Source organism: Erinaceus europaeus, chromosome 1, assembly GCF_950295315.1.
Source record: "Erinaceus europaeus chromosome 1, mEriEur2.1, whole genome shotgun sequence".
NCBI lineage: Eukaryota > Metazoa > Chordata > Mammalia > Eulipotyphla > Erinaceidae > Erinaceus > Erinaceus europaeus.
This window is the reverse complement of record NC_080162.1, coordinates 203643472-203670032: the sequence shown is the minus strand read 5'-3', so window position 1 is coordinate 203670032 and position 26561 is coordinate 203643472. Positions and strand designations below refer to the sequence as shown.

Here is a 26561-nt window from a genome sequence, read left to right as displayed (position 1 = left end):
TTTTAAGATAATGCCAAATCAAGAGCCCACAGTTCTTTAACTAATTGTAAATGTTCTCATTTTTTTTTTCTCTACTAATTTTCTAAGGGAAGCTGTTTTTCGTGCTAGTTGAGTTTTAGCCTTGGTGGTCTAATCAGTATTATTGGCCAAGTCAAGGACCAGAGCACAAAACGGAGAGACGGTGGTGTAGGGAGGCAGTCTGGACAAGGAAGAGCCTAGGGATTAGGGTTAGCCAGTTTGAGCCTGGCTCCGAGTAACAGGGAAAGCCAAAACCGGTTTAGATTTGGATGGTTTAGTTTTAGCTTTAGTTTTAGGGATTGGGTTTTTAGGTGAGGCTAAAAATATAAGTTCTTCTATAACTGCAGCTATTTCTTTCATTAATTGAAGCTGCTCTCTCCAGTCAGCAAGGACCTTGCGGAGAGTGGAAATTCCTGTAAGGGCTCCGGAGCGTGCCCTCCTGATGGAGGGGTTGTCAAGGAGAGGGTCAGGCTGGAGAGTGGGAGCATGGATATAGGGAGGGAGATTAAAGGGAGGAGGATACCAATCAGGATTGTGGTATTTGGCAGCCTCTTTTTCTAGCAAAGCCTCATCCTCCGCGGGGAGTGCTTCAGGAGAGGGGGGGTTTTGTGGGAGGTTTTGTAAAACTGGGTAGAGGCGGGGGAAAGAATGCTGGGTTTCACTCTCATGTGAATTAGCAATAGGAGAGTCAATGGAGGGAACTTTAGTAAGTGCAGTGGGACCTGTAGGGAGGGGAATAGGGCTTTTACTTTCATCAGGTGCTGGGAGGCTTTTATCAGGGCTTTTACTTTCATCGGGTGTTGGGAGGCTTTTATTTTGACTGGGTACTGGGGGATCAAGATCAATAACCACAGAAGGGCATGGAGATGGCAGACGAGAAAGTTGCCGGAGGACCTTTTCACCCTCTGTAATAAGGTTTTTAATATCAGGGTATTTATTATAGATTTTTAAGATATCATTAATTAAATTCCAGTAACAAAAAGCAGAAACAGGTACACGTTCAGGACCAAAAGACTGATAGTGATCATTAAGACAGTCACCAATTCTCCTCCAACGTTTCTCATCTATAGTCCCTTCCTGGGGGAACCAGGGGCAAATATTTCCAATATAATCTAAAAACTTCTTTAATTCTTTCTTTTTAACCCTAGTTCCTCGTGTCTTGAGTGACTCCTTGAGTCCTTTAATGAATAAATAGTTTGCTGAATTCATGTCCCATGGTTTTGCTTACCTCAGCCGCTGTGACACTCTCCCCCAGATGCGACTCACGGGCGGGTATTTCCGTGGCGATCTCTGCGAGTCTTTGCGTTACCCCCCTTGGGCCGCGGTGACTCTGTGAATTCGGGTAGGCCTACCCCCTCGATCAGTGGAGTTTCTAGGTCCAGAAGGCTTCTTTGCCCCACGTTCCGGGCGCCAGAATGCCCCGGCCAGCAGGGCGGTGAGCAGGGGCTAGCAACCCAATGAGACCTGAAATGATAGGGACAAGAGATGCGAAGAACGAGAGCAAGTCAAGTTTCTGATCAAGCTCTAAATTTTATTGTGAACACAGGCATTATAAGGCTTTGGGGAAGGAGGGGGAAGTGCTGGAGGAGGAGGAGGGGGAGCAATCTTCAAAGGGGGAATGTTCCTTGCAACATATAATGGATGAAATCATGTTTGCTACCACAACTATGTGTTGTGTCACTGTTTCTGATAAATGGTCTACCTGAGGGGAAAATGGCCTGCCCAGGGGGAAATGAAACTTGTCTCGAGGGCTTCCATTGTTTCAAAGCTAATCATCTATCAAAGCAGAGAAATGGCTCCTGGCAAATTCCCACCACCACTCCATATCCCATCCCCTCCCCCGATAGCTTTCCTATTCTCTATCCCTCTGGGAGTATGGACCCAGGGTCATTGTGGGATGCAGAAGGTGGAAGGTCTGGCTTCTGTAGTTGCTTCCCCACTGAACATGGGGATTGACAGGTGGATCTGTACTCCCAGCCTGTCTCTCTCTTTCCCTAGTGGGGCAGGGCTCTAAGGAATCGGGGCTCCAGGACACATTGGTGGGGTTGCCTGCCCAGGGAAGTCTGATCAGCATCATGCTGGCATCTGGAACCTGGTGGCTGAAAAGAGAGTTAACGGGAGTCAGTGGTGGTGCAGGGTTAAGTGTGAGTGGTGCAAAGTACAAGGACCAGCGTAAGGATCCCAGGCAAACCTCCACCTTCAGGGGAGTCGCTTCACAGGTGGTGAAGCAGGTCTGCAGGTGTGTGTCTTTCCTCCTCTCTGTCTTCCCCTCCTCTCTTCATTGCTGTCTGTCCTATCCAACAACAATAATGTCAATAACAACAGCAATAACCACAATAATGTTAAACAACAAGGACAGCAAAAGGGAAAATAAATAAATATAAAAAACTAAAAAAAAAAAAAAATAGAGTTAACATACAAAGCCAAACAATTTGTTGACCAGTCATGGACCTAAAAGCTGGAATAGTGCAGATGAAGACTTGGGGGGGGCGTCCTCCATTTTTTAGATAGCTAGTAGGCATATTTCAGTTACGTTCCTGATGGCCTGTGGCTTTACTAGGGTTTTTTTTTTTTCCTTAGCCTGAAATCTGATATGCAGGTAGATCCTAATTATTGTTTGGGGAGATGATATCATGGCTGTCAGAAGGACCAGAAAGCTGGATCAGGGAAGAGAGTAGCTCCCAATTATGGGAAAGGTGTATAAATATTGTTGACTGTAAGCCCCATCGATTTGATGTGATCTGGAGCCCATAATTAGCTTAGGAGCCTGTGTGACCTCTGTATCCCTGTAGATCTGAGCTCACATTCTGTGGTCATGAGTAGGAATGTTCCAAGCTGCCCCAATATCAGGAGTAGCATAGAGTATGTTGTCCAGCCTCCCTTTGGAGGATGGAACTTTCTCTACTGTTGTTCATCCAAGTTAAGGGCAAGGTCCTATGGGGGCCCACAAGGGGTCTAGTTTGTTGTTCCTGATTAGGAATGACTGCTACCAATGGAGAGAGGGGTTTATTTGAGGTTTAGGCCCATCCAATCTGTTTGGGAATCTCAGGACTCCCCAAATAGGGCCCCAGCTGATGGGGTGGCCTGATAGTGACTAAAGAGTCATCGTTAAAGTATGTGAACTCCTGCTTTTACAGGGCTGTGGTTATGGTGCTGCCTCCAGGTACTCCCCTGTATTTTTAACAGAGTGCCCTGTGCACACATATTGAAGGAAAAACATATTACTGACATTATATCTAATATATATATATATTAAAATTATATCTAATATATATATATATATTAAAAATATATCCACACACACGTTTCTTTTTCATAGTATTTACGTATATTTATTAAGCTTTTTTCGGAGAATATGTGTGAAGGGATCTGTAACACTATTGAATCTTTTTTTTTCTTTCACTTGGGGACCAGGAGTTCCAGCACCATGTAGAGGACATACCTTTGCCACATTTGGGCCCTGGTTGAAGTCCCAGCACCACCTCGGAGCATCACAGCACCACGGAAAACTAGTACCATGGTCACTCTCTTCTCTGTCTTTATCTGAAATTAAAAGAGAGAGAGAGAGAGGAGAGAGAGAGATGAAAGGACCTGGAGTGGTGGAATTGAACTTGAGTGGCTACCAGGTAGTGAAAAAAACCAGTAATTTTTAATTGTATGAAGTTAATTCCCGGAACGGTAATTTGACTTTTTGTTTTAACCTTGAAAGGACTATATTTGATACAGATACTTTACAGGCTGTGGACATCAAAGAATTAATTCTTGAAGTGATGAATTTTTAAAATCCTCTAATAGGATACTGCCTGTCTCTTTTCACCTTGATCACCGATGGCCTCTGTTTGACTTACAGTCTATTTCCAGTTGTTTAACATGGTTCAGCTGACCCTGTCATTTGTTCCTTGGAGAATCCACACTATTCTGGCATTTAGTGTTTTGTGGTTTTGTTATAGACGTCATCATTACTTTGATTTTCATAGCACACAACCTGAACTTCAAATACATTTACTAAGGCCATTTGAGTCCTCATCCACTTAGTAGAAGAACATTTTTTAAAATTCATTTGTGTTTCCTTTTGTTGCCCTTGTTCTTTTTTATTGTTGTAGTTATTATTGTTGTTGTTATTGATATCATCGTTGTGAGATAGGACCAAGAGAAGTGGAGAGAGGAGGGGAAGACGGGGAGAGAAAGACAGACACCTGCAGACTTGCTTCATCACTTGTGAAATGACTGCCCTACAGGTGGGGAGCTGGGGGCTCGAACCAGGATCCTTACTGAGCCCTGCCAGTCCTCGTGCTTTGCGCCACAAGTGCTTAACCCGCTGCACTACCGCCCCGACTCTCCCAGTAGAGGAACATTTTTGCTCATGACTTCTCTATGCCAGACATATGCAACTATGGATAAGATAGTTGCAACTATGGATAAGCTAGGGGTTTTGTCTTAGACAAGCTCACATTCTGATGGCAAAGCACTATGGGAAATGCATAGTAGTGACATAAACAGCCACACTCTCCTGATAGCGGCTGATTGTCACTTAAGAGTATGGAAACCAGTGAGTACTGAACTTTCCAGCAGATCCCACTGTATAGCACATGCTGATTCAGATGGGATCGCTAGGGGGAGGCATAGATACCAAGGTTTTCTGCTTTGACCAGTCAGGAAGCAAAACAATTCAGAGTTACACGGTTGGTTCCCATGATGTGTGTGGGTTTTTGGTTTTTTTTTTTTTTTTTTTTGCTTGTTTGCTTGCTTTAAAAATAGCTTTATCTTATATATATATCCAAGGTCTTGGTGACGTTTAACAGTAGAGGCACTAAAGGTTTGATTATTAAAGCAGTGAATAGAGGCTTTAATATTTCCAGTTCTATCTCAGTTACCATTAGGTAATATAATTGGTCGGAAGTACCAGCGGATTCTTTTAGAGGAGAACACAACACCTTGATGCTCGGGAAGCTCCCAATCTGACCCCAGTCCTCAAACACACGCACACCCTGACTCTCTCCAGTCACCATAAGCCAGAGTTGAGCAGTACTTTGGTTTGTAAGACACAAGTGCTCACCTGAGCCCACAGAGTAGCAGTGCTGAGCGAGTGGCTAGGATGTTGTTAGCACGTTGGTTCCTGCAAGCAGAATTCGCTACACCCATGTTTTTGACTCGTGTTTTCATTGCAACTGCCTTTGTCCTTCTGTAAATGCCTCCATACAAGGGCTTGAAATTGATTGTCTCCTTGCCACTAAAAAAGAAGATGCTCGAGGCTATCTCAGTTCCGTGTGAGATCGGGACTAGAAGACCGTGGTGATTCTGCATGAGAGTGACCGTGCAAAAGCTGCGCTTGCTTTTGAATGAGTCGTACTCTCTAAACACTTAGTAGAATGTTGATTTAATACTCCTAACCCTGAGAAGCAGGTAAGAAGATTTGCCTGGCACCAGCTAATACTCAAAAGGTTCTTGTTAAGCAGACCTGATCCCCCCTCCCCCCAGCCTATTGATAGACTACTGGAAAAAGCAGGTTGGCACCCTTTCTCGGTCATAATTTCTGTTTCCAGCTGTTCCCAAATTCCCTTTTCCATACACCCTCTAGTAAATATGTCACAAGCACTGTTGTGAATTCTGCCGCTATTGAAAAATAATTAAGAGTGTCTTCTCTTTGTACTTTGATTAAATTTAAAGGAGCAATTCATATTGCTAAGCTTTGTCAGCTGCTTAGAGCTTTCTGAGAAATACTCGGCACATTTTTCCTCTGGAAAAGATAAAGTCGGGGGGTTCGGGCGGTGGCGCAGTGGGTTAAGCGCACGTGGCGCAAAGCGCAGGGACCAGTGTAAGGATCCCGGTTCGAGCCCCCGGCTCCCCACCTGCAGTGGAGTCGCTTCACGGGCGGTGAAGCAGGTCTGCAGGTGTCTTTCTCTCCCCCTCTCTCTCTGTCTTCCCCTCCTCTCTCCATTTCTCTCTGTCCTATCCAACAACAAAGCAACATCAACAATGGCAATAATAACCGCAACGAGGCTGCAACAACTAGGGCAACAAAAAGGGGGAAAAATGGCCTCCAGGAGCGGTGGATTCATGGTGCAGGCACCGAGCCCAGCAATAACCCTGGAGGAAAAAAAAAAAAAAAAAAGATAGTCAGGAAGAGGCTGGACTAGAATGGTATGGAGGCCGAAGTGAGGAGCTCATTGAAAGAGGTCAGAAGCCGGAGTGCAAAGGACTTGGATGGATGCTTTAATTCCTTTCGAAGTGCAAGTTAGAATATTTTCTTCAATTGTATGATACTCTGCTTTCCTTAAACCAGCCACTCAGTTATTTTCCTGCTATCTTGTGTAAGCTCTTTGGTCTGCACAGAAGAATTTGATAGGGATATTATCAGGTTCTTGATAGCTTTCTGTTTGATGTCAACAGGCTAGATAAGTTACAGTGCATTAGTGTCCTCTGCTAATTAATTACAAGCAAGGTGGACTAGGAGCTGCCTGAACCGTGGGTAAAAGGATCTGGAAGCAGGGCGAGCAACAAGGACAAGCACTGCCTCTTCAAGCATGCAAGGCTATGTCCAGCTGCCTGCCGCTGAACTCGACAGGCCTTATGAGCTGGCTTCTGCGAGGGAGTCAGCCCCGCTTGCGAGCCTGGGTAGGTCCCGCGGCTTCCTGTTACCTGTCCTTGTGGTGCCGCCAAGGTCCAGAATTCTCCTATTTAACGTAGCTGACTGTCTCGTGGGCACTGTTGTGACAGCATTTTGAACTCCGTGTTACCTTCAGTGTTACCACTTTATAGAAACCAAAGTAAAGTGAAAATCTTCTGGCCGGTTGGTTTTTCGCGTCTTCCGTCTTCCGTTTAGTCGGCAGCTTCTCCTTGTAGTAAGTAACTGAGGAAGTGCTGCTGAGTGCTTCCACCTGAGTCCTCCGGAGAAACTCAGGGAGATAACTCATCACCCTGCCTGGCAGCACATGCTTTGCCCAGGCAAGCTTATTCTTGCAGCGATGCTTACTGGTGATGGCGCGTGGAAAGCTAAAAGGTGTGTTAGAAATCGTTGGGGCCGGTGGGGTAGCTCACGTGGGCAGTGCTTTGCCGCAGGGGCTGGGGCCTGGCCCCACCTCAGTGAAGGAAGCTTTGGTGCTGTGGTCTCTGCTTCATTCTCATTCTCATTCTCTCTTCCTCTCCCCCACCCCACCCCCTTGTCTTACGGGCATCAGCTCTGGGCTGGAATCTGAGTTCATCCTGTTAGTAGATGTGTGATATTAACCTCTGCTTCTAGTTTAAGGGAGATGACTTGATCGTCTCAGCGAGTTACCATAGGAGTGGGTGGACAGTGTCACACAGGACAGCATATACAATTCAGAAAGTTAAGACTTTTGCTCCCATGGGCCCTGCTGAGTTACTGATGGCATGTGGTTCATCACAGAAAATGTGATGCAGTGTCTGCGTTGATTGGCACCAGAGCTTTCACACTGCTGGAACACTATCCCCAGGTCTCTTGAGCACTTCCTGCATATTTCTACTGTAATAACTTCTCTTCCTCCGTCGCTAATAGTAGTAGCTACCATTTTGCTAAATACTCAGCATAAAGTTATACCTCCAATAGGGTCTCTTCACAATTTTACTTAATGTTCCTGACAACTATTAAAATGATATTGTTAAAACTACTCAGCTAGAGGAGATGGTCAGTGAAGTAAGAGACAGTTAACCTGTTCTTACCCAGAGAAGCAGTCTATCAGACGTCACAGTCAATAGCCGTTACCTCCACGTTTGTCTCTGCCGCCAGAGGCAAGCTTCCTAGAAGTAGGGATTGGGTATTGTGTGTATTCCAATCTGTGATTTTTTTGAAGGCTCTCAAACTAAATGCTGCATATGATATTTGAAAGTGAAATCTAACAGCTCATTAAGATAATTTCTTCTCTGTTGAAAATATCAGTTTTCCACCCTGACTGGAGCATTGGGAAGCATTGAGACTGGCCTTTCAGTCCTTTGGCCAGACTCTTGCTTTGGTAATGATTAGATTTTGTCCTAGATTTTGTTTTGTGTTAGTGTTTTCAGAGTATTCATCTTCACACCAAGTTACAAGTTCCTTTTGTCACGGAAACACACAGCTCAGTACCCTGTGTAAGTTAACGACCCAATGCATGTTTGATTTCAATTTATGTCACTATTTGACTTTTACCCAAAGTATTTCTAAATTAGACACAGTCGAATCATAAAGAGAACCTTCCATTTCTTGGCTGTTTTGCCTTTCTCTTTCCCTTTCTTTAATAATGAGACTCGTGTTTTGCTTTTAGACTCTAAAGTGATTTCAGATATTTTGATGTTAATCAGAAAAATCCCCTAGTGGACTCTCTGGGACTTTTTACCCCTCTATTAAAAACATCCTGAACAGTGGGTAGGAGGTGGCGGGGGGTGGGGGGGTGTGTGAATGAGTGTTTGTGTGTGTGTGTGTGTGTGTGTGTGTTTATAAACTCCTGCACTCACAATATGTATTTTTTAAATGACATCTTGTAAAACTCTCAAGGTGAGGACATCATTTATCCCATCCGTGGCATCTAGCATGGTGTTAAGCACACGGCAGGTACTAATAACATATCTGGATGTTAACTGATGTCGCGGCTGCTGTCTGTGGTCTTGTGGAGAGTGATTGGGGTTCTAGCATTAGGCACTGTCTCACCCAGCCGTCCAGCTGAGTGAATGGTGTGGCTGGTATTGCTGCAGCTCCCCTTATTATAAGGTGATCCTGGCAATACTTGGCAGCTTTCTTAGAACTGTTCAACAATATATGCACAGTGCTCTGAGACCATTGAAGATGTGTACAGATCTTAACTGTTTTAATCATCACTTTAGTAGCCTCATTCTGCTGTAGATCTAGTCTTCTTCCTTTGGGCTTGTGTTGGGCCCCCATTTAATATTTTGTATAAGGTTGATGGATACTTATGAGCAAAATCACATCTGGACTTGAAGGTGTCATGTCGAGTGAGACAAGCCAGAGAGAGGGAGGGGAGGGAAGGCTCAACACTGAATGATCCCCCGCATAGGTGAAACTTAGGATAAAAGGACAGGAAGGGAAACGGTGAAATTCGGGCTGGGTGGGTCTGGTGGTATGGCCGCAAAGCAAAGGACTGTGGGGAAGGAGGTAAGGGTTGGGATCAAGGGACACTGGGGTCCTGGTCTATGATAAGAGGAGGGGGGGGCTGTTTGGTTGGGGGAGCAAGTGTCTCCAGATACCTAGATGTCTTTCACGGAGAGATGAGAGGTTGTGTCTGTGTGTCAAAGACTGTTGTAAACCACTAGCCCCTCCCTCCCAATTAAAATCCGTCAAACAAACAAAAAGGTCTGGAGAGTTTACCTGTTACGCAACAGTCAGCAATGAAGTAACAGAAGTTCACCAAATAAAGTGACAGAAGTTATGTGAATTCACCGCAATGTGAATTAACTCATAGCCCAAGTGAGCCCTCCTGCCAGACCTTGATTTCTAAAAATACCCACAAGCACCTCCCGAGAAAGGACACACATACTCCGATCCTGCGAATCCTGGGAATGATTTAATAGAGGCTCAGGACGCACACTGCTGTTAAGTCACAGGTTTGTAGAACAAGAACACAGTGGGTCCCACCCAGTTTTATGCCACACACAGCAGGTAGTCCACAGTCAGCCAGCCACTTCAGGAAACCCATAGTCCCTAAGTCCAAATCCATTTTGTTTTCCAGATAGCAGCAAGGACAAGAGGGCTTTGAGTCATTTTTTGAAATCCCTGGACTTTCCTTTAAGGTTACCTCCCTGCCCCCCCTACACACACACACGCACACGCACACACACACACACACACACACACACACACGTACACTTTAGTTCCTTCTCTGGAGCACCAACTAGATACATGTATGACCAGTTGTCGCAAGATCTACCAGGTAAGAACTAGCAAGTGGACTTGGCTGAGCAGAAGAGGAGAGGGGAGATGACAGTGGGAATGGGGAATGCAGAGCAGTAGGAGCGGAGGTCCTAGTAGGATATGGAATCTTGTATGGGCTGCATAGGGTGAATTTGAGCCATTTTGGGGGGGTGGGGAGACTTGTGTAAGATACGAACCTCAAACCAGGTTGGTTTGGAATTTTGAAATGAGATATTGTTGTATTCACTTTTGCCTGGTGTCTCTGGGGAGAGGAAAAGAAATTTAACTTCAGCACTTCTTAACCCGTAATGGCCTTTGCACACCTTTTATCTGTGGGAATTTGAACTTTCCGCCCTTTATTTTCAATGATTCATTAATATTACACAAGAAAAGCAGCATTGGATTTCCAGGTTAAGTGATGGTAAGAGTAATCGGTCTGCTCTGTGACCTTCCTCTCTTGCAGGCGTCTGCTGCTGCTGTTCTGCGTTGCGTCCTAGATACAAACGCCTGGTGGACAACATCTTCCCGGAAGACCCCAAAGTAATTTGATCCACATCTACTGACTCTTCTCTTTGCTGACCCATCCTTCCCCCTGCTGACCTCCCTAAGGTTTTCCTGATTTCATTTCTCTACTTTTACCCCTACGTCTCCTCCTGTACTCAGTGTTTATACTGACTTTCTTTATGGGTTTAGGTAAGCCATGCTTGTCTATCCGATCGCTAGAGCTCTGCCTTAGACTAAGCATACAGTTGGGACGCTGGACAAGTGGCTTCTCTAGCTATCTGATCATACTTAGATTTATAAGCCAGAGCCTGAATATTTGTACAAAATGCTAAGAATACTAGTGTGAGCATGATACAGATTGCTGCTCTCACCAAACTCACAGGCAAGTAACTTGGCAACTTGCGTTGTGTGAAGGGTTCTGTGATGAATGAAGTGTGTGCTGTTGGAGCAGAGAGTGTGGCTCTTCATTTGATTTAGGGGGAAAAAAGCATATGGAGGGACTAAGACTTAAGCCCCAGTCCAAAGAATAAGTAGGGCTGGCCACAAAGATGATTGAGGCGCGCAGAATGATATCTTAGACAGACTTCTCTGTTTACTTAAATACGCTCTTATTAGAAAGCAGTATGTTTAAGCAGTTTTGTTTGACACTGGCTTAAGTTACCTGACTTCCAGACTTTTCTGTATTTTAAAGTGTATAGAAACCTTTAGTTATCTTTTTTAAAAGATATTTTATTTTATTTTGAGAGAAATTCAGAGAGAGAGAGAGAGAGAAACACCAGAGCACTGCTCAGGTCTGGCTTATGGTGGTGTGGGGGATTGAACCTGGGACTTTGGAGCCTCAGGCAGGAGAGTCTGTTTGAATAACCATTATGCTATCTCCCCCGCCTAGCCTTTACATATCTTTAATCAATATACTGTTTAAGAAACCTAGTCTGACTTCACCCTGTTTCCAGTAGGAGGAGGGTAATCAGTCAAATCCAGTATCTTGGCTAATCATCGTGAATCAAACACACAGCAATCACAGTGTATGGCACCTGCCTCTGGGGGCTTTACATCCTCTTCCATAAAACAGTCACATGCTAGATATTTGCATCATGATACATAAATTAGTAAGTCCTCAGCCAATAAACAGTCACATGCTAGATATTTGCATCATGATACATAAATCAGTAAGTCCTCAGCCGATAAACAGTCACATGCTAGATATTTGCATCATGATACATAAATCAGTAAGTACTCAGCCGATAAACAGGTCACATGCTAGATATTTGCATCATGATACATAAATCAGTAATAAACAGGTTACATGCTGGATATTTGCATCATGATACATAAATCAGTAAGTACTCAGCCGATAAACAGTCTCATGCTAGATATTTGCATCATGATACATAAATCAGTAAGTACTCAGTCGATAAACAGGTCACATGCTAGATATTTGCATCATGATACATAAATCAGTAAGTCCTCAGCCGATAAACAGTCACATGCTAGATATTTGCATCATGATACATAAATCAGTAAGTACTCAGTCGATAAACAGGTCACATGCTAGATATTTGCATCATGATACATAAATCAGTAAGTCCTCAGCCGATAAACAGTCACATGCTAGATATTTGCATCATGATACATAAATCAGTAAGTCCTCAGCCGATAAACAGTCACATGCTAGATATTTGCATCATGATACATAAATCAGTAAGTACACAGCCGATAAACAGGTTACATGCTAGATATTTGCATCATGATATGTAAATCAGTAAGTCCTCAGCTGATAAACAGGTCACATGCTAGATATTTGCATCATGATACATAAATCAGTAAGTCCTCAGCCGATAAACAGTCACGTGCTAGATATTTGCATCATGATACATAAATCAGGTTTAGAATGGGTTTGGCCTCTTGAGTTGGAAAGCTGGCCATGTGGCTGAGCATTTTCAGAGAAGTTGAGGTGAACGGAACTTGAAGCATGTGGACCAGCTGGAGAGGTCGAGGTTAGCAAATGGGAAGTTCTCAAGAGAAGAGACACCAGGAGAGACAAGAACTGCATTCGAGATCAAAAACCTTCACACGTTCAAGCTTATGCAGGGTTCTTCTGGCCTACGTGTAGGTGCTCGTAGTGTTTACTATGATTTTTTAAATTTGAATTTTCACATGTATCATTTAACAAACTAAATATTGGCCATGTTTCTCTGAGGAATCACAGCTTTAAGATTACTGAGGATAAGATGGAGGCCAGATCATGAGGGGATGTCAGTGATATACAAATTATATACGAATTATCTGATGTGTCCAGACTTTGCTCTGGGGTAGGACTCTTGTGGTAGTGAGACACAGCCTGGGAAACAGGCCTTCTGGTGTTACTAAAGAGTGCCCCTGGCCGACAGACATATAATTAGTAGGATTTCTGCGACCCAGTAATTCCTCTCCTAGGGATATAATCCAAGGACTCCATAACACCCAACCAAAAAGACACGTGTACGCCTATGTTCATAGCAGCACATTTCGTAATAGCTAAAACCTGGAAGCAACCCAGGCACCCAGCAACAGATGAGTGGTTGAGAAAGCTGTGGTATATATACACACAATGGAATACTATGCAGCTTCTCTCACTATGCAGCTTCTCTCACCTTCTCACCTTTTCACCTTCTCTGACCCATCTTGGATGGAGTTAGAAGGAATCATGTTAAGCAAGCTAAGTCAGAAAGAAGTATGGGATGACCCACTCAATTTCTGACTGTCTTTATCCAATAAATAAATAAAGACAATTTAAAAAATCTATATGATTTAAATAATGCTAATCATAGGTTCACACTGTAACATAGTTCTTCTGTCTTCCTACTTTGTCCAGTCGCCCAGGCTGTTCACTGTTATACACACACACACACACACACACACACACACACACACACACATCAAGTAAAATACTTAATATTCAAAGTTTTCAATCAAGGCATTTCATTTGAAGCATTTACATGCGACATACCAGAATCCTTGTTGATTGACTTCTCGTTGTTGAGATGCTATTATGTGTGAGTTATTGCTTCTGAAGGTTTGACTACATGCTTTGCTTAAATGGGACTGTTCTTTAACGCTCTGAAAATTGTTCGTATTAAAGATAGCAAAAATTTGTACTAAGGAGACAATAACAACCAGAAAGGTTCACTAGTTAGTTACTAATCCCAGAATGACAGTCTGAAGCCACGGACACTTAGATATATATATATATTAAAAAAAACATAGCAAACATATAAATATTACCCTTCTGTTATTCTTATTTTTAGGATGGTCTTGTTAAAGCTGACATGGAGAAATTGACCTTTTATGCAGTATCTGCTCCAGAGAAACTGGACCGAATTGGTGCTTACCTGGCAGAAAGGTTGAGCAGGGATGTTGTGCGACATCGTTCTGGGTAAGTAAACTATAAACAAGTTGCTGCTGATAATAGTACCTCTGGAAAATTCTTCTCAGGTAGGCGAGGTCACTTTATAAAATGGTTGGTCTTGTTGTTGGAACAGTGGTAACACACAGAGGAGAGAAAATCATAACGTGACACAATAAGAGGTGCTATTATTACATGTTCCTCTGCCGGGGATCAACTTTTCAGAATAGATGCCTTAGGCAGCAAAACTGCTATTAAGCATCCAGTACTTCTTGAGACTTTTCTACAAGAAGTCGAAGATATTGACGCTTTCATTCTGTTGCCGTATAAGATCATAATCTGAAAAGAAATCGGGAAATTTTCATATTAAAAACAAAGATTCTATTAGTCAACTGATAATTTTTTTTTAAACACGGGATTCAGGTTGTACTTATCGGCGGAGGAGTGAGAGTACGGTTAGACTTGCATGTGCAGGGTCGGAAGTGCTAAGCCTGCTGACCCGAATCCATTCTGCATGGCTCCCTGTAACTAAGGTCTGTGCCTTGACACAGTCTGGGAGAAGCAGGCAGGACACTGCAGCTTGGCTTAGAAATGTCTTCCCCTGCAGTCACTTCATGATCCCTTCTTTCTTAAACGATTTCAGCCGTTGGATAGTATACTAGCTTTATCCACTTCTAGATTGTTAATAATTAAAATGGTCTAGTGAGAATTGATGCAGTTTCATGATTGATTGTCAGAGTTAAGTTATCTGAGACCTGAATTGGAATTTTTAGTCCAGGTTTCACAGGGTTGATTTGTAAGCTGCACAAGACACTTGTATCCTGCTTTACACACTCTAAGGTACATACAGAGATAGATTAGTTGGAAATTTAGGCTCATTGCTTATAGTTCTGCTTTTTTGGGTCAGATATAGACAAACATGGTTGAAAGTCTGAAAAATAGAAACTTTCTATGTTTACAAATATAAGCATACACAAAGGTTAGGTATGAAAGAAATTCGGAATAACTCTTGTAAGGAGAAAATGGAGAAGTGCAGTATGGTGACTACAAGGAGGATTATCTGATAATCTAAAGTCTTCGGTTTTGTGTGAGAATTTTTCACTTAGAAGCTCCTAAATTGGGGGTCGGGCGGTAGCGCAGCGGGTTGAGGGCCCGTGGTGTGAAGCGCAAGGACCGGCATGGGGATCCTGTTTCGGGCCCCTGGCTCCCCACCTGCAGGGGAGTCACTTCGCAGGCGGTGAAGCGGGTCTGCAGGTGTCTATCTTTCTCTCCTCCTCTCTGTCTTCCCCTCTTCTCTGTTTCTCTCTGTCCTATCCAACAATGAACGACATCAACAACAATAATAATGGCCACAACAAGGCTACAACAACAAGGGCAACAAAAGGGGGGGGGGGAAGGCCTCCTGGAGCAGTGGATTCATGGTTCAGGCACTGAGCCCCAGCAATAACCCTGGAGGCCAAAAAAAAAAAAAGAAGCTCCTAAATTTGCCTTTCTGTGCTCTATACTCTTCAATAAACGTAAGTATTTTAGCAATTGGCTTATTCTCCCTTGGGAAAACGAAGTGAGTTTGGACACGATCTGTTCCTTACGACCAGGTATGTTCTGATTGCCATGGAAGCACTGGACCAGCTCCTCATGGCTTGCCATTCTCAGAGCATCAAGCCATTTGTAGAAAGCTTCCTCCATATGGTGGCTAAGCTTCTGGAATCTGGAGAACCAAAGCTTCAAGTTCTTGGAACAAACTCTGTAAGTGGAACGATTCTCTGACTTGCAAGTTCAATAACGTTACCTAAAATGGATCTCTTCCTTAAAATTTCACCTGATGAGGGCAAATGCTATGGCAGGATGTTGGCACAGCCAGTAGGTGCAGGGGGAGCTGAACAGAACTCTCGCTATGTCTGGGTTTCTCTGCTGCTGGTTGTGCGCCAGTCATAACGTGCAGCAGGAGATCAGTTAACCATGAAAGAAAAGTTCCCCCCTTGCCTTAGCATGAGGTCGTTATTTCCCCTTGTTTACTTCTATCCCAGACCATAGTCTGCACAGCAGATATGGGTTGGAGAGCCACAGATTTAAAAAGAGAAGACTAATGGCTTGCAGTCGACAGTAAATACAATGGTTTGTACATGTGTAACATTTCCCAGTTTTCCACATGACAGTTCAACCCCTACTAGGTCCTCCTCTGCCATCATGTTCCAGAACCTGAACCCTCCCCCGTCCTGACCCCAGAGACTTTTACCTTGGTGCAGGACTCCAACAATGATAACTTTTCTTACCCTGCCTTTACTTAATATTGAATAAATCTGTCTTTCAGTTCAAGCTTCATGAGGAAACATACAGATACTCAGCCAATCTGCATGTTGTTATCCAGATTTTAACTAACCATAAATAAAATAATACATCTCCCCCTGTTGTCAGTGGATGACTATTTTTTGCTATAGGGAGAAAAAAATAACAGATGCTGCTAATCATACAGCTTTCCCAGTCTAGCTACCCTAGCTTGAATCGCGCCTCACAACTTGGTAGCTGCGTGTCCTGGACACATTATGGCTCTTCTGCTGGCTTCTATTTTTCATATGTAAAGAAAGAATAAAGAATGACCAGCAGTCTTAGAGGAAACTTATTCATTCACGTATCATCTTCACTGGGGTTTCCTGCTCCAGGCTGACTTTTTTTTTTTTTAAGATAGAAAGAGACTGTGTCCGTGCTCCCGGAGGGATAAAGAATAGGAAAGCTTCCGATGGTGGGGATGGGATATGGAGATCTGCTGGTGGGAGATGTGAAATTGTATACTTATCCTATGCTCTTGACTGTCAGTATTAAATCAATAAAAAGAGAGAAAGGAAGGAAGGGAGGGAAGGAGGGAAAGAAAAAGGTAGCACAGGGCTGAAAGTTTCTCCCATATGGGGGAGGGGGCAGTTAAGAACCTGGTTGCCTGGTGGGTGGGCATGCACCATGCAGACCAAGCTCTCTTTCCTGGTGGGTGGGCATGCACCATGCAGACCGAGCTCTCTTGCCGGCCCTCTGGACAGTTGCTCACAGGAGGTTGTGGCTGTAGCCATGAGCTGCGCTACACCAGTGATCCTCAGCCCTCGAGCAAGTCTCCCCTACCCCACACACCCCTCCCTGGACACTTAGCCATGTCTGGACATGTTTGTTGATTGTCACAACCGGAGCAGGACACACACAAATGGAGCAGACTGTTAAAGAGATATTTGGGGGCTGGGCAGTGACACAGCCAGTAAAGCCTCCACGTTGCAGTGCACAGTGACCTGGTTTCAAGTACCCCATCCCCACTTGCAGGTGAGAAGCTTCTGGTGAAGCGGCTGAAGGCGTGTCTTGTACTTCTCTAACCACCACCCCCCCTTACCTCTGGAATTGTCTCTGTATCTATCCAGTAAATAAAATGTTATATATGTATATGTACATAGAAATACTTGGGACTAGGGCAGTTTGTACTTGGCCATACAGAAGACCCTGAGTTCTAATCCCAGCCCCATATAAAGCTCTAGGGGGACCTGTGGGTGGCAGTGTGGTGCCGGGGGTCCCTCCTTTCCCTGTGCCTGTCTGTCTCTCCCTCACTCTTCTCTGTCACTAAAAAATTAATTGTGCAGAGGCCTGGTGGTGGCCTGCCTGATTGAGTGCACGAGGACCCGGGTTCAAGCCCCTCCCCCAGCCCCATCTGCGGGGGAAGTTTCACAGGGGGTAAAGCAGTGCTGTAGGTGTTTCTCTGTCTCCCTCTCTATCTCTCCCTCACGATCTCTGGTTGTCTGTCCAATAAATAGAGATAGTAAAAATATAAAATAATAACAATAATAGTAATGAAGATAGTGGAGCCTGGGAAACTGCTCGTTGGTGTTATATGTGCTCAGTGCTAACCCCTGGGTCTGCAGATAAGTAAATAAATAGATAGATAAATAAATAAGGGGTAATGGGATGCTTATCTTTTATTTTCTGAATTTGTGCTTTTTTCTTTTGTATTAGATGCCTAGTGTTTCTGATAGTTCATTTGCTTCATATTTGTACATTTCTTGTCAACATAATAAAATACTGAATGAAGGTAAATGCATTTAATTCATCTGTTACTTTTGTTTCTCAGTTTGTTAAATTTGCAAATATTGAAGAAGACACACCTTCCTATCACAGACGTTACGACTTTTTTGTATCTCGCTTCAGTGCCATGTGCCATTCCTGTCACAATGACCCAGAAATACGAACAGAGTAAGTGTCATTTTGCTTTATGCTTCATATTGATGGGGTGATTGATTGGTGGGTGCCGTGTGTGTGTGTGTTACCTCGTTCTTATCAAAGGAAATGGGGAAGTGTACCTGAGCCTTGAAGTATGACCGCCCGTCCTACTGGAAGTGTTAATCTACCTGAGGAGAGGAGCTAAACTGGGGTGTTTCCCCAGTTCATTCATAATAAGATCCCAGAGTGTTTGCTGTGACCTAGAATGGCTCTTATCACACCTACCCTAGTTAGGGGTGATTTCTTTCTCTTTTTACCTCGTACCCGGTGACTCTCTTTGCTGCTGCTCTTTGCACATTTAGCGTCTTGGGACTAAGTGATTTCTGTAGCTCAAATAACCTCCCAGATAAATGCATGACTTGTTGCCTCACTTGGGGCAGATCTCTCCTGTGTTGTCAATGTGGTAGAGTCATCCTCTAGTTCTCTTGCGTTTATCATGTGTCATATGTAAGATCTTACCTATCTGAGAAAGGCAAAGATTTCTGTTCATCAGAACTGTTGCTTTTTTATCCTCCACTAAAGAGATGTTTTCCAGACCTGCTAAAGTGGCAGATAGAGGCTCTTGCTCTGCCTTCACGTGACCCTGGTTTGTGCCTCGCCCCCACTTCATTGGAGGAAGCTTGGGTACTACTCTGGTGTGTCTGTCTGTCTCTGTCTGAAAAAGTTGACCTGGAGTAGTGAAGCTCCAGGGTTAGCCAAAAGAGAAGGAGGGAGGGGGAGAGAGAGAGAAACATGCCTTATGAAATTTGCCCCTGTTCTTAGAGATTGACACTATTCAATAGCAGACAGATATTGGGGGAAAGGTATAACGGTCAGCTAAAGAATACAACTCTTTTGAATGTCGTCATAGCTCCTCTTTCCGCCAACACGTATGAGGTATCCTGAATGTAATCTATTTATTTTCTGTATAGCGGTTTAAGGATTAATTGAATGCACATAGACTCTTATCACATTTTCGCTAAAATGATCTTTGCATGTAAAATGACGTAGGCTTAGTGTTTATTATATCTGTAGTCATGAAAGAATGAATGTACTAGAGAAAAGAAATCATTGTATAAGGTGGCTTATTGTTGAGTGTTCGGTGCCCCCTAGTGAAAGGTCTTACCTTCTGAACATGCTCAGCACCAGAGTTCCCTCCACTGTGATCCAACAGGGCCAAGAATGAGCAAGAGAGGTCTGAGGAAGCATCACAGGGCTCGGAAAGGATTTTCCGTCAGCCTCAGCCTTCTGTACCAGGAGCAGAGAGAATCTGGTGCTTACTGAGTTAACATTCTTTCAGAGAGACACGGCGCTTTTGTCTGAATTGTTTTTATTGACCAAGAACGCAGAGACTCAATACTTGTATATTTTATGACTCTTAAACTTGAGACAGTGATCTAAGGAATATTGAAGCAACTTCTAGCTCATGGAGAGTTTTCATTCCCTGTGTATTATGGTGGGCCCCTTTCATTTCACTGACTAAAGCTAACAGTATTTGATATCTGTTCCCTTAGTGAAGCAAACAGACTTGTTGAAATAACTATTGTGTGACTTTGGTTTTTTTTCTTCTTCTTTTTCTTTTCCTTTTCCTTTTCTTATAGAATTCGAATTGCTGGAATCAGGGGTATTCAAGGTGTGGTTCGCAAAACAGTCAATGATGAGCTTCGGGCTACCATCTGGGAGCCCCAGCATATGGATAAGATCGTCCCATCCTTACTGTTCAATATGCAAAAGATAGAAGAGGCAGACAGGTAACCAACCAGCAGACAGTAGGACTGAGACTTTGTGTGTGTACGTGTATGTGTGTGTGTGTGTGTACGTGTGTGTTTGTATGTGTGTGTGTGTGTGTGTGTGTACACGCGTGTAGAGATCCAGAACCTTCTGTCTGCTTATCTGTCTGTATGCTTGTCTACACGTATGGGTGTTTGCTGTGATAAGAAAGTTTTGTCTTTGTTTTTCTGTGAATAATAGTCTCGTTAGCTGAGTGGATTTAGATTTTGTGTCCTTCTGGGAAAACTGTTCATTCTTAGTAGTAGCACTAAGCCTGGTAGGCCACACATTCTTATGCATATACTGAAGATTGTATTTCTTTTAAAATAGATTTGTACTGTATTTGTTCATTATCCCTATCTTCCCAATTCTTACTGGATGCCAAGGAAACCCTGCAGTTCTGAAATGTAAACTTAAAAGTTTTGATGATTATCTGTACCATATAAAAATAAAATAGGTCTAGACAAAAAGGTAAAAGTGACAACTATGCTAGCGTGTATACATGTATCTAAATTTATCCTAATTACAGACCTCAGGTCTAGGACCAGCATAAACAAGATACAGACAGTCTGTTGTTTGCCGGATCTTAAGAACACTTAACATATTTCATGTGTTGCTCCAGTGCCAGATAGCTTTTATTCCAAATGGTGATTAAAATGTTCAGGGATAGCTTTTATTATACACAATCTTTTCTTTTGTACAAACGTTGATTTTTATTTATTTTTTTTTACGATGCAAACAGTGAGAAGCAGGACGAGAGAGGAGGCGCAAGCAGCCTGCTCCACCAATTGAGACCCCCTAGGTGGGACCATGGGCCTCGAACCTAGGTCCTCTGACGTGGGAACTTGCGTGCTTTACCAGTTGCACCACCCCTGCCCTCCCTCACCACCCGTTTTCTGAGTTAGACGGCAAGGAACTCAGGGCCTTGTACATGTTTAATACCCCTGAGTAGCTCTCATAACCCTCATCAATTTCTGTTCTTCGCTTTTTGGACAGACACAGAGAGGAGAAGCGCCAAAGTCTTGCTCCCCCGTGCACAGTGTGCCCTCAGTGCTGTCAGTGCCAGGGCCACACCGGGGCCTCAGATGTGCAATAGTCCATGATCTAGCATACAAGTTGCCTTCTAGTCTAAGACATCTGCTTGTACAAAAGTGCAGCCAGCTCAGCACCTGCACATATCCCCAAGCACCAGGACCTGGGTTCGAGCCCCGGCTCCCCACCTGCAGGAGGTTCGCTTTATTAGCGATGAAGTAGATCTTCAGGTGTCTTTATCTTTCTCTCACCCCGCCCTCTCTTCTCTGTTTCTCTCTGTCTTACCTAGTAAAAATTTTAACAAAGGAAAAAATGGCCACTGGAAGCAGCGGATTTGTAATGCCAGCACCAAGCCCCAGCAATAATCCTGATTGCAATAAAAAAAAATTTAAAAATATGGGGCCTGGACGGTAGCGCAGCGGGTTAAGCACACATGGTGCCAAGCACAAGGACCAGTGTAAGGATCCCGGTTCGAGCTCCCAGCTCCCCACCTGCAGGGGGGTGGCTTCACAACTGATGAAGCAGGTCTGCAGGTGTCTGTCTTTCTCTCTCCCTCTCTGTCTTCCCCTCCTCTCTCCATTTCTCTCTGTCCTATCCAACAACGACAATAGCTATGACAACAATAACAATAACAAGGGCAACAAAATGGGAAAAATGGGCTCCAGGAGCAGTGGATTCATAGTGCAGACACCGAGCCCCAGTGAAAACCTTGGAGGCAAAATATATATATATATATATAATAAAAATAAAGTGTTCTCATTGTTTTAGTGTGGTATTCATTACACTTTTGTTCATAGGCTCTCAGGTGTTCACTTCATTTTATTTCTGCACACTTGCAGCTAAACGGAAGGTACCTTTTAGCGTGTAAGGTGCATCTAGGTGACCTGGGAGCAGCTTTAGAAGCGACGCAGTGGCAGACGCTGAGCCTCTTGTCCGTGGAGAGGACGTTGTCCTCCTTGGTGGAGGCTCACAGCTGAGGCCCGTCTCCCTGTTTGAAAGGTCATGTGACTAGCATTGGGGGGCGTTGAATTTATGAACTTAAAACAGTCCAGTCTCAAAACCGTCGTGGGGGTAAACAGAAAATGCCAAGGTAACATTCTGGAGAAGCAGAATCCGTCTTTGTGATCGCCGGCGTGAGTGGTGTGCTTGCACCAGCCGTGGGTTCCGTGAGTGGTGTGCTTGCACCAGCCGTTGGTTCCGTGAGTGGTGTGCTTGCACCAGCCGTGGGTTCCGTGAGTGGTGTGCTTGCACCAGCCGTGGGTTCCGTGAGTGGTGTGCTTGCACCAGCCGTGGGTTCCGTGAGTGGTGTGCTTGCACCAGCCGTGGGTTCCGTGAGTGGTGTGCTTGCACCAGCCGTGGGTTCCGTGAGTGGTGTGCTTGCACCAGCCGTGGGTTCCGTGAGTGGTGTGCTTGCACCAGCCGTGGGTTCCGTGAGTGGTGTGCTTGCACCAGCCGTGGGTTCCGTGAGTGGTGTGCTTGCACCAGCCGTGGGTTCCGTGAGTGGTGTGCTTGCACCAGCCGTGGGTTCCGTGAGTGGTGTGCTTGCACCAGCCGTGGGTTCCGTGAGTGGTGTGCTTGCGCCAGCCGTGGGTTCCGTGAGTGGTGTGCTTGCACCAGCCGTGGGTTCCGTGAGTGGTGTGCTTGCACCAGCCGTGGGTTCCGTGAGTGGTGTGCTTGCACCAGCCGTGGGTTCCGTGAGTGGTGTGCTTGCGCCAGCCGTGGGTTCCGTGAGTGGTGTGCTTGCGCCAGCCGTGGGTTCCGTGAGTGGTGTGCTTGCGCCAGCCGTGGGTTCCGTGAGTGGTGTGCTTGCACCAGCCGTGGGTTCCTTATCTCTCTCTCCTTTTCAGCCGCACAGGTCCTCCTCCTTCTCCCTCTGCAGCCGACAAGGAAGAGAACCCTGCTGTGCTGGCTGAGAACTGCTTCCGGGAACTGTTGGGCAGAGCCACTTTCGGGAACATGAACAACGCCGTCCGGCCTGTCTTTGCGTGAGTCCAGTGCCGCCCCCTCCTGGCTGTTTCTGACTGTGCTGTCGTGATCATTTCAGTTTACTGACAAGGAACAAATGCTCTGTTGTTGTTTACTTGTATGGGTTAGTTATTCATAGAAGCAGTGCGAATTATAAAGAGTATAGGATTGGATTAGACCAGCTGTGGCGAGTTGGCCTTCGGTCTCATTCAACAATCTCATCTTTGCCCCGACCAGCAGGGCGGTGAATAGGGGCTAGGAACCCAATGAAACCAGAAATGAAGGAACATGAGACACGAGAGAACGACAGCAAGTCAAGTTTCTGATCAGGCTGTAAATTTTTATTGAGAATACAGGCATTATAAGGCTTTGGGGAAGGAGAGGGAATGCTGGAGGAGGGGAAGGGGGAGCAAACTTCAAAGCGGAATGTTCCTTGCAACAAATGGCAGGAACCAAACTGTGTGTTGACTCACTTGTGTTGACTCACTTGATTACTGATAAATGGTTTACCTAAGGGGAAATGGCCTGCCCAGGGGGGAATTAACATTTGTCTTGAGGGGTTCCGTTGTCTCAAAGCTTATCATCTATAAAGCAGAGAAATGGCTCCTGGCACATCTTTTACTAGAGAGTAGCCAGAACTCATTGGGGCTTACATGATCCTCTTGAGGGAAATGAGATCTGTGAGCTTTAAGTTTTTCCACAAAGATAGTTTCTTTCAAACCTTCTCAAGAAAAGCCTTTGTGCTCCACGTCATCAGATAATGGATCTATGATGTACTTGTGTTAGTCTGTGTGATTGTTGTACATTTGCTAGTCTTATTCTGCTTAGCATTTTCTGTGCTTTTCCCCCCTTTCTGACTACAATGTCTTTGTGACATATAGAATTAAGTGCTATATCTACAATATACTCATGTATTACTTAGGAAAATATTTGATTTCAAATTTCAGCTTTAGTTACAAGAATCTATAGCAAAACAATACTAAAAAATTCAAGTCATTAGATTTTTCATAGGGTTCTTAATCCACTCTCTTTCTCCTCCCTTAAAATGGAACTCTTTTAAAAGCCAAATTTACGGGAATGCAACTAAGAAATGAAAGTATGACTGAAGGTAGATCAATATTGATGTCTTGATATACTGACTTAATGCCGGAATTTATGGTTTCTCTCAATACACATAACCAGAATGTAATAATATAAGCCTGAAAGTTAATAATCTATAAAACCTTTAAAAGTTTAGAAGCATAGCCTGAAAATAAGAATCTACTGTCGTAGCGTTGAATAGCTTGCAATGAGCCATATTCACTTCTACATAGAGATTAAGTGGATTGGGGGCCAGACAGTAGCACACCGGGTTAAGTGCACATGGTAAAAAGCACAAGGACCCACTCAAGAATCCTGGTTCGAGCCCCTGGCTCCCCACCTGCAGGTGGCAGTCGTTTCATAAGCAGTTAAGCAGGTCTGCAAGTATATCTCTCTGTCTGCCTTCCCTTCCCCTCTCATTTTCTGTCTGTCCTATCAAGTAAATAAATAAATAGAAAAAAAATGGCCATAGGAGCAGTGGATTTGTGCAGGCACCGAGCCCCAGCGGTAACCTTGAAAGAAAAACAAAAAAACACCAAATTAAAAGGATTTAAATTCCATACAGGGCCAACTAATTACGTTGAACATCAACAAATACTAGTTAGCCATGTGTTAGCTATTTGCTTAACTAGTAATGAGCTATCAGTCATCTTCTGAACGTAAGTTCAGGTGTTTAGAGGAATATATACATGGATAAAGCCTTAACATACTACAGATAAATGATACTCACAATAATTATTATGCAGTCTATAGGTTTGAAGAAACAATAGCCGAAAGTGTAACAGTTGAGAATAGAAAATTTAAGTCAGCCTTCGGAATCTAGGGAGGGGTCTTTTGAGGTAGGCAGAGATGCACAGGTAGCTTTTAGTTGCTTGAGAGCCATGTGTCGAAGCGGAGAGCAAGTGAGTATGGACTTCCAGAGAAGCTCAGAGATGATTCAACAAAGCAAGAGGGATGATACAAGACAGAGATAATTCAGCTATCTCAAAAATGTGAGATCAGTTCTTCTTAATGGCAACAAACTGTTGCAACATGCTAATTTTTAAAGTATGTTTCACAGTTAGCATTTTTACTCTTAAAATAACTTTATTGTTGAAAATAGCATTATATAATGCATGTATCTGCATCTATAAGGCTTTAACATTGAAAAAAGTATTCACTAGTGATCTTACTAATATATTTCCTTTATAAAAGGGCTAGTACCCCCCATTCTTTTCTTAAGTGATACATATTAAGAATATGTCATGCTTTGAAAACTGTAGTTGTGATTTTTTTTCTTTAAATGTGGTATCTAGGATTTTATGAGAGTTAGAATTTCTCCACCTTCTGTCTTTCTCTACTTCTCTCTGTCCCTGCTGTTCTCGCCTGATGGAAATAAGAAGGGTCTGCTCTACCTGCTCAAACACCTGTCACTTTTCATCTGGACTGTGTGCAACTCAATATTTCAGTCTTGGAGAAGTTTAGTAGGTCAGATTTAAAACACTGTTTTGTTGAGAGATTTATCAGAGTAGGTTATCTATGGTAGCGTTTCTTGCAAAGGAGCTCCTCACATTTAACTTATTTTTCTTGTCTCTCAAACAAGTTTCTTTCATAACTTCTACGTTGCCCCGAACGTTCAGCTTTTTTCTCTCAAACTGCTTCTTTCTCATTTTGTTTCCGTTTGCCCTCAAGGCTGTCTCTGTTTACCAATATTCTTGAATAAGCTAAAATCTTTTTTCTTAAGTTCCAAAACCTGTATTTAAATTTTCATATATCTATTTTCTTTGCTAGTTCAGTCATTTTTTGGGAGAATTTGTTGTTGTTGTTGTTCGGTGAGTGTCAGGCAGGGCATGATGTCTGCACGTATCTTACTGCTTCCAGGTCACCTTTGTCGTTCTGATATAGAAAGAGGAACATCACACCACTAGCGCTTCCTCTAGTGCTGTCATTTAAAAGCTCTGTATGTATTTTGGCCTATTAGCATTCTTTTTTATGAAAGGATTGGCAGCTGAATGAAACAGTTTATTATCTCAGGAAATGAAAACAGTGTTGTAATTTTTTGAGCCTTAAAGTCAGTGTTAATTGTATCAAGCTGAGATCAAAAGTGGTGACTTCTCCAGTGGGACCTTTGGTTTTCATGGTTCCCTTGGGAGGGATGGTTAAGACAGGCAGGCTTTTTGACAGCCTTTTACAGTAGAATATCTCCCCTACCCCCAGGATCCCTGATAGTGAATCTTGTAGGGGCCCTTAACTGACACAGACTTTGCTGATTATTTAACCTGGCTCTGTTGGGTGGGCCAAAAGTGTTACAGTCTCCTGTAAGTGTGGTTCCTTAAGTCACAAACAACTGGCCACCAAGATATCAAGATGTGCCTAGGACACCCAATAACATGAGTTGATGTTGGTTTTCCAGAGCCTTGTCACAGGGTAGAGTTATGAAGAAATTTTTTATTTTTTTATTGGGGAATTAATGTTTTACATTCGACAGTAAATACAATAGTTTGTGCATGTATAACATTTCCCAGTTTTCCAGATAACAATAGAGCCCCCATTAGGTCCTCTGTCATCCTTTTAGACCTGTATTCTCCCCCACACACACTCTAGAGTCTTTTACTTTGGTGCAACATGCCAATTCCAGTTCAAGTTCTACTTGTGTTTTCTCTTTTGATCTTGTTTTTCAGCTCTGCCTGAGAGTGAGATCATCCCATATTCATCCTTCTGTTTCTGTCTTATTTCACTTAACAT

At 43.7% G+C, this 26561-nt stretch overlaps 1 protein-coding gene across 2 annotated transcripts in view; it reads left to right on the top strand.

The window, feature by feature from the left end:
• Positions 1–26561, top strand: part of EFR3A (EFR3 homolog A) — a 146346-nt gene that overhangs the window by 67654 nt on the left and 52131 nt on the right. Inside the window, exons 2-7 of one of the 2 annotated variants that reach the window (XM_060201328.1) lie at positions 10341–10417; positions 13669–13796; positions 15362–15512; positions 17863–17984; positions 19592–19741; positions 22640–22777. In XM_060201328.1, the coding sequence (XP_060057311.1) occupies positions 10341–10417; positions 13669–13796; positions 15362–15512; positions 17863–17984; positions 19592–19741; positions 22640–22777 (766 nt within the window). Of the gene's footprint in view, positions 1–10340; positions 10487–13668; positions 13797–15361; positions 15513–17862; positions 17985–19591; positions 19742–22639; positions 22778–26561 lie in introns of those variants that run through there. The other variant, XM_060201337.1, reaches the window with a different exon arrangement.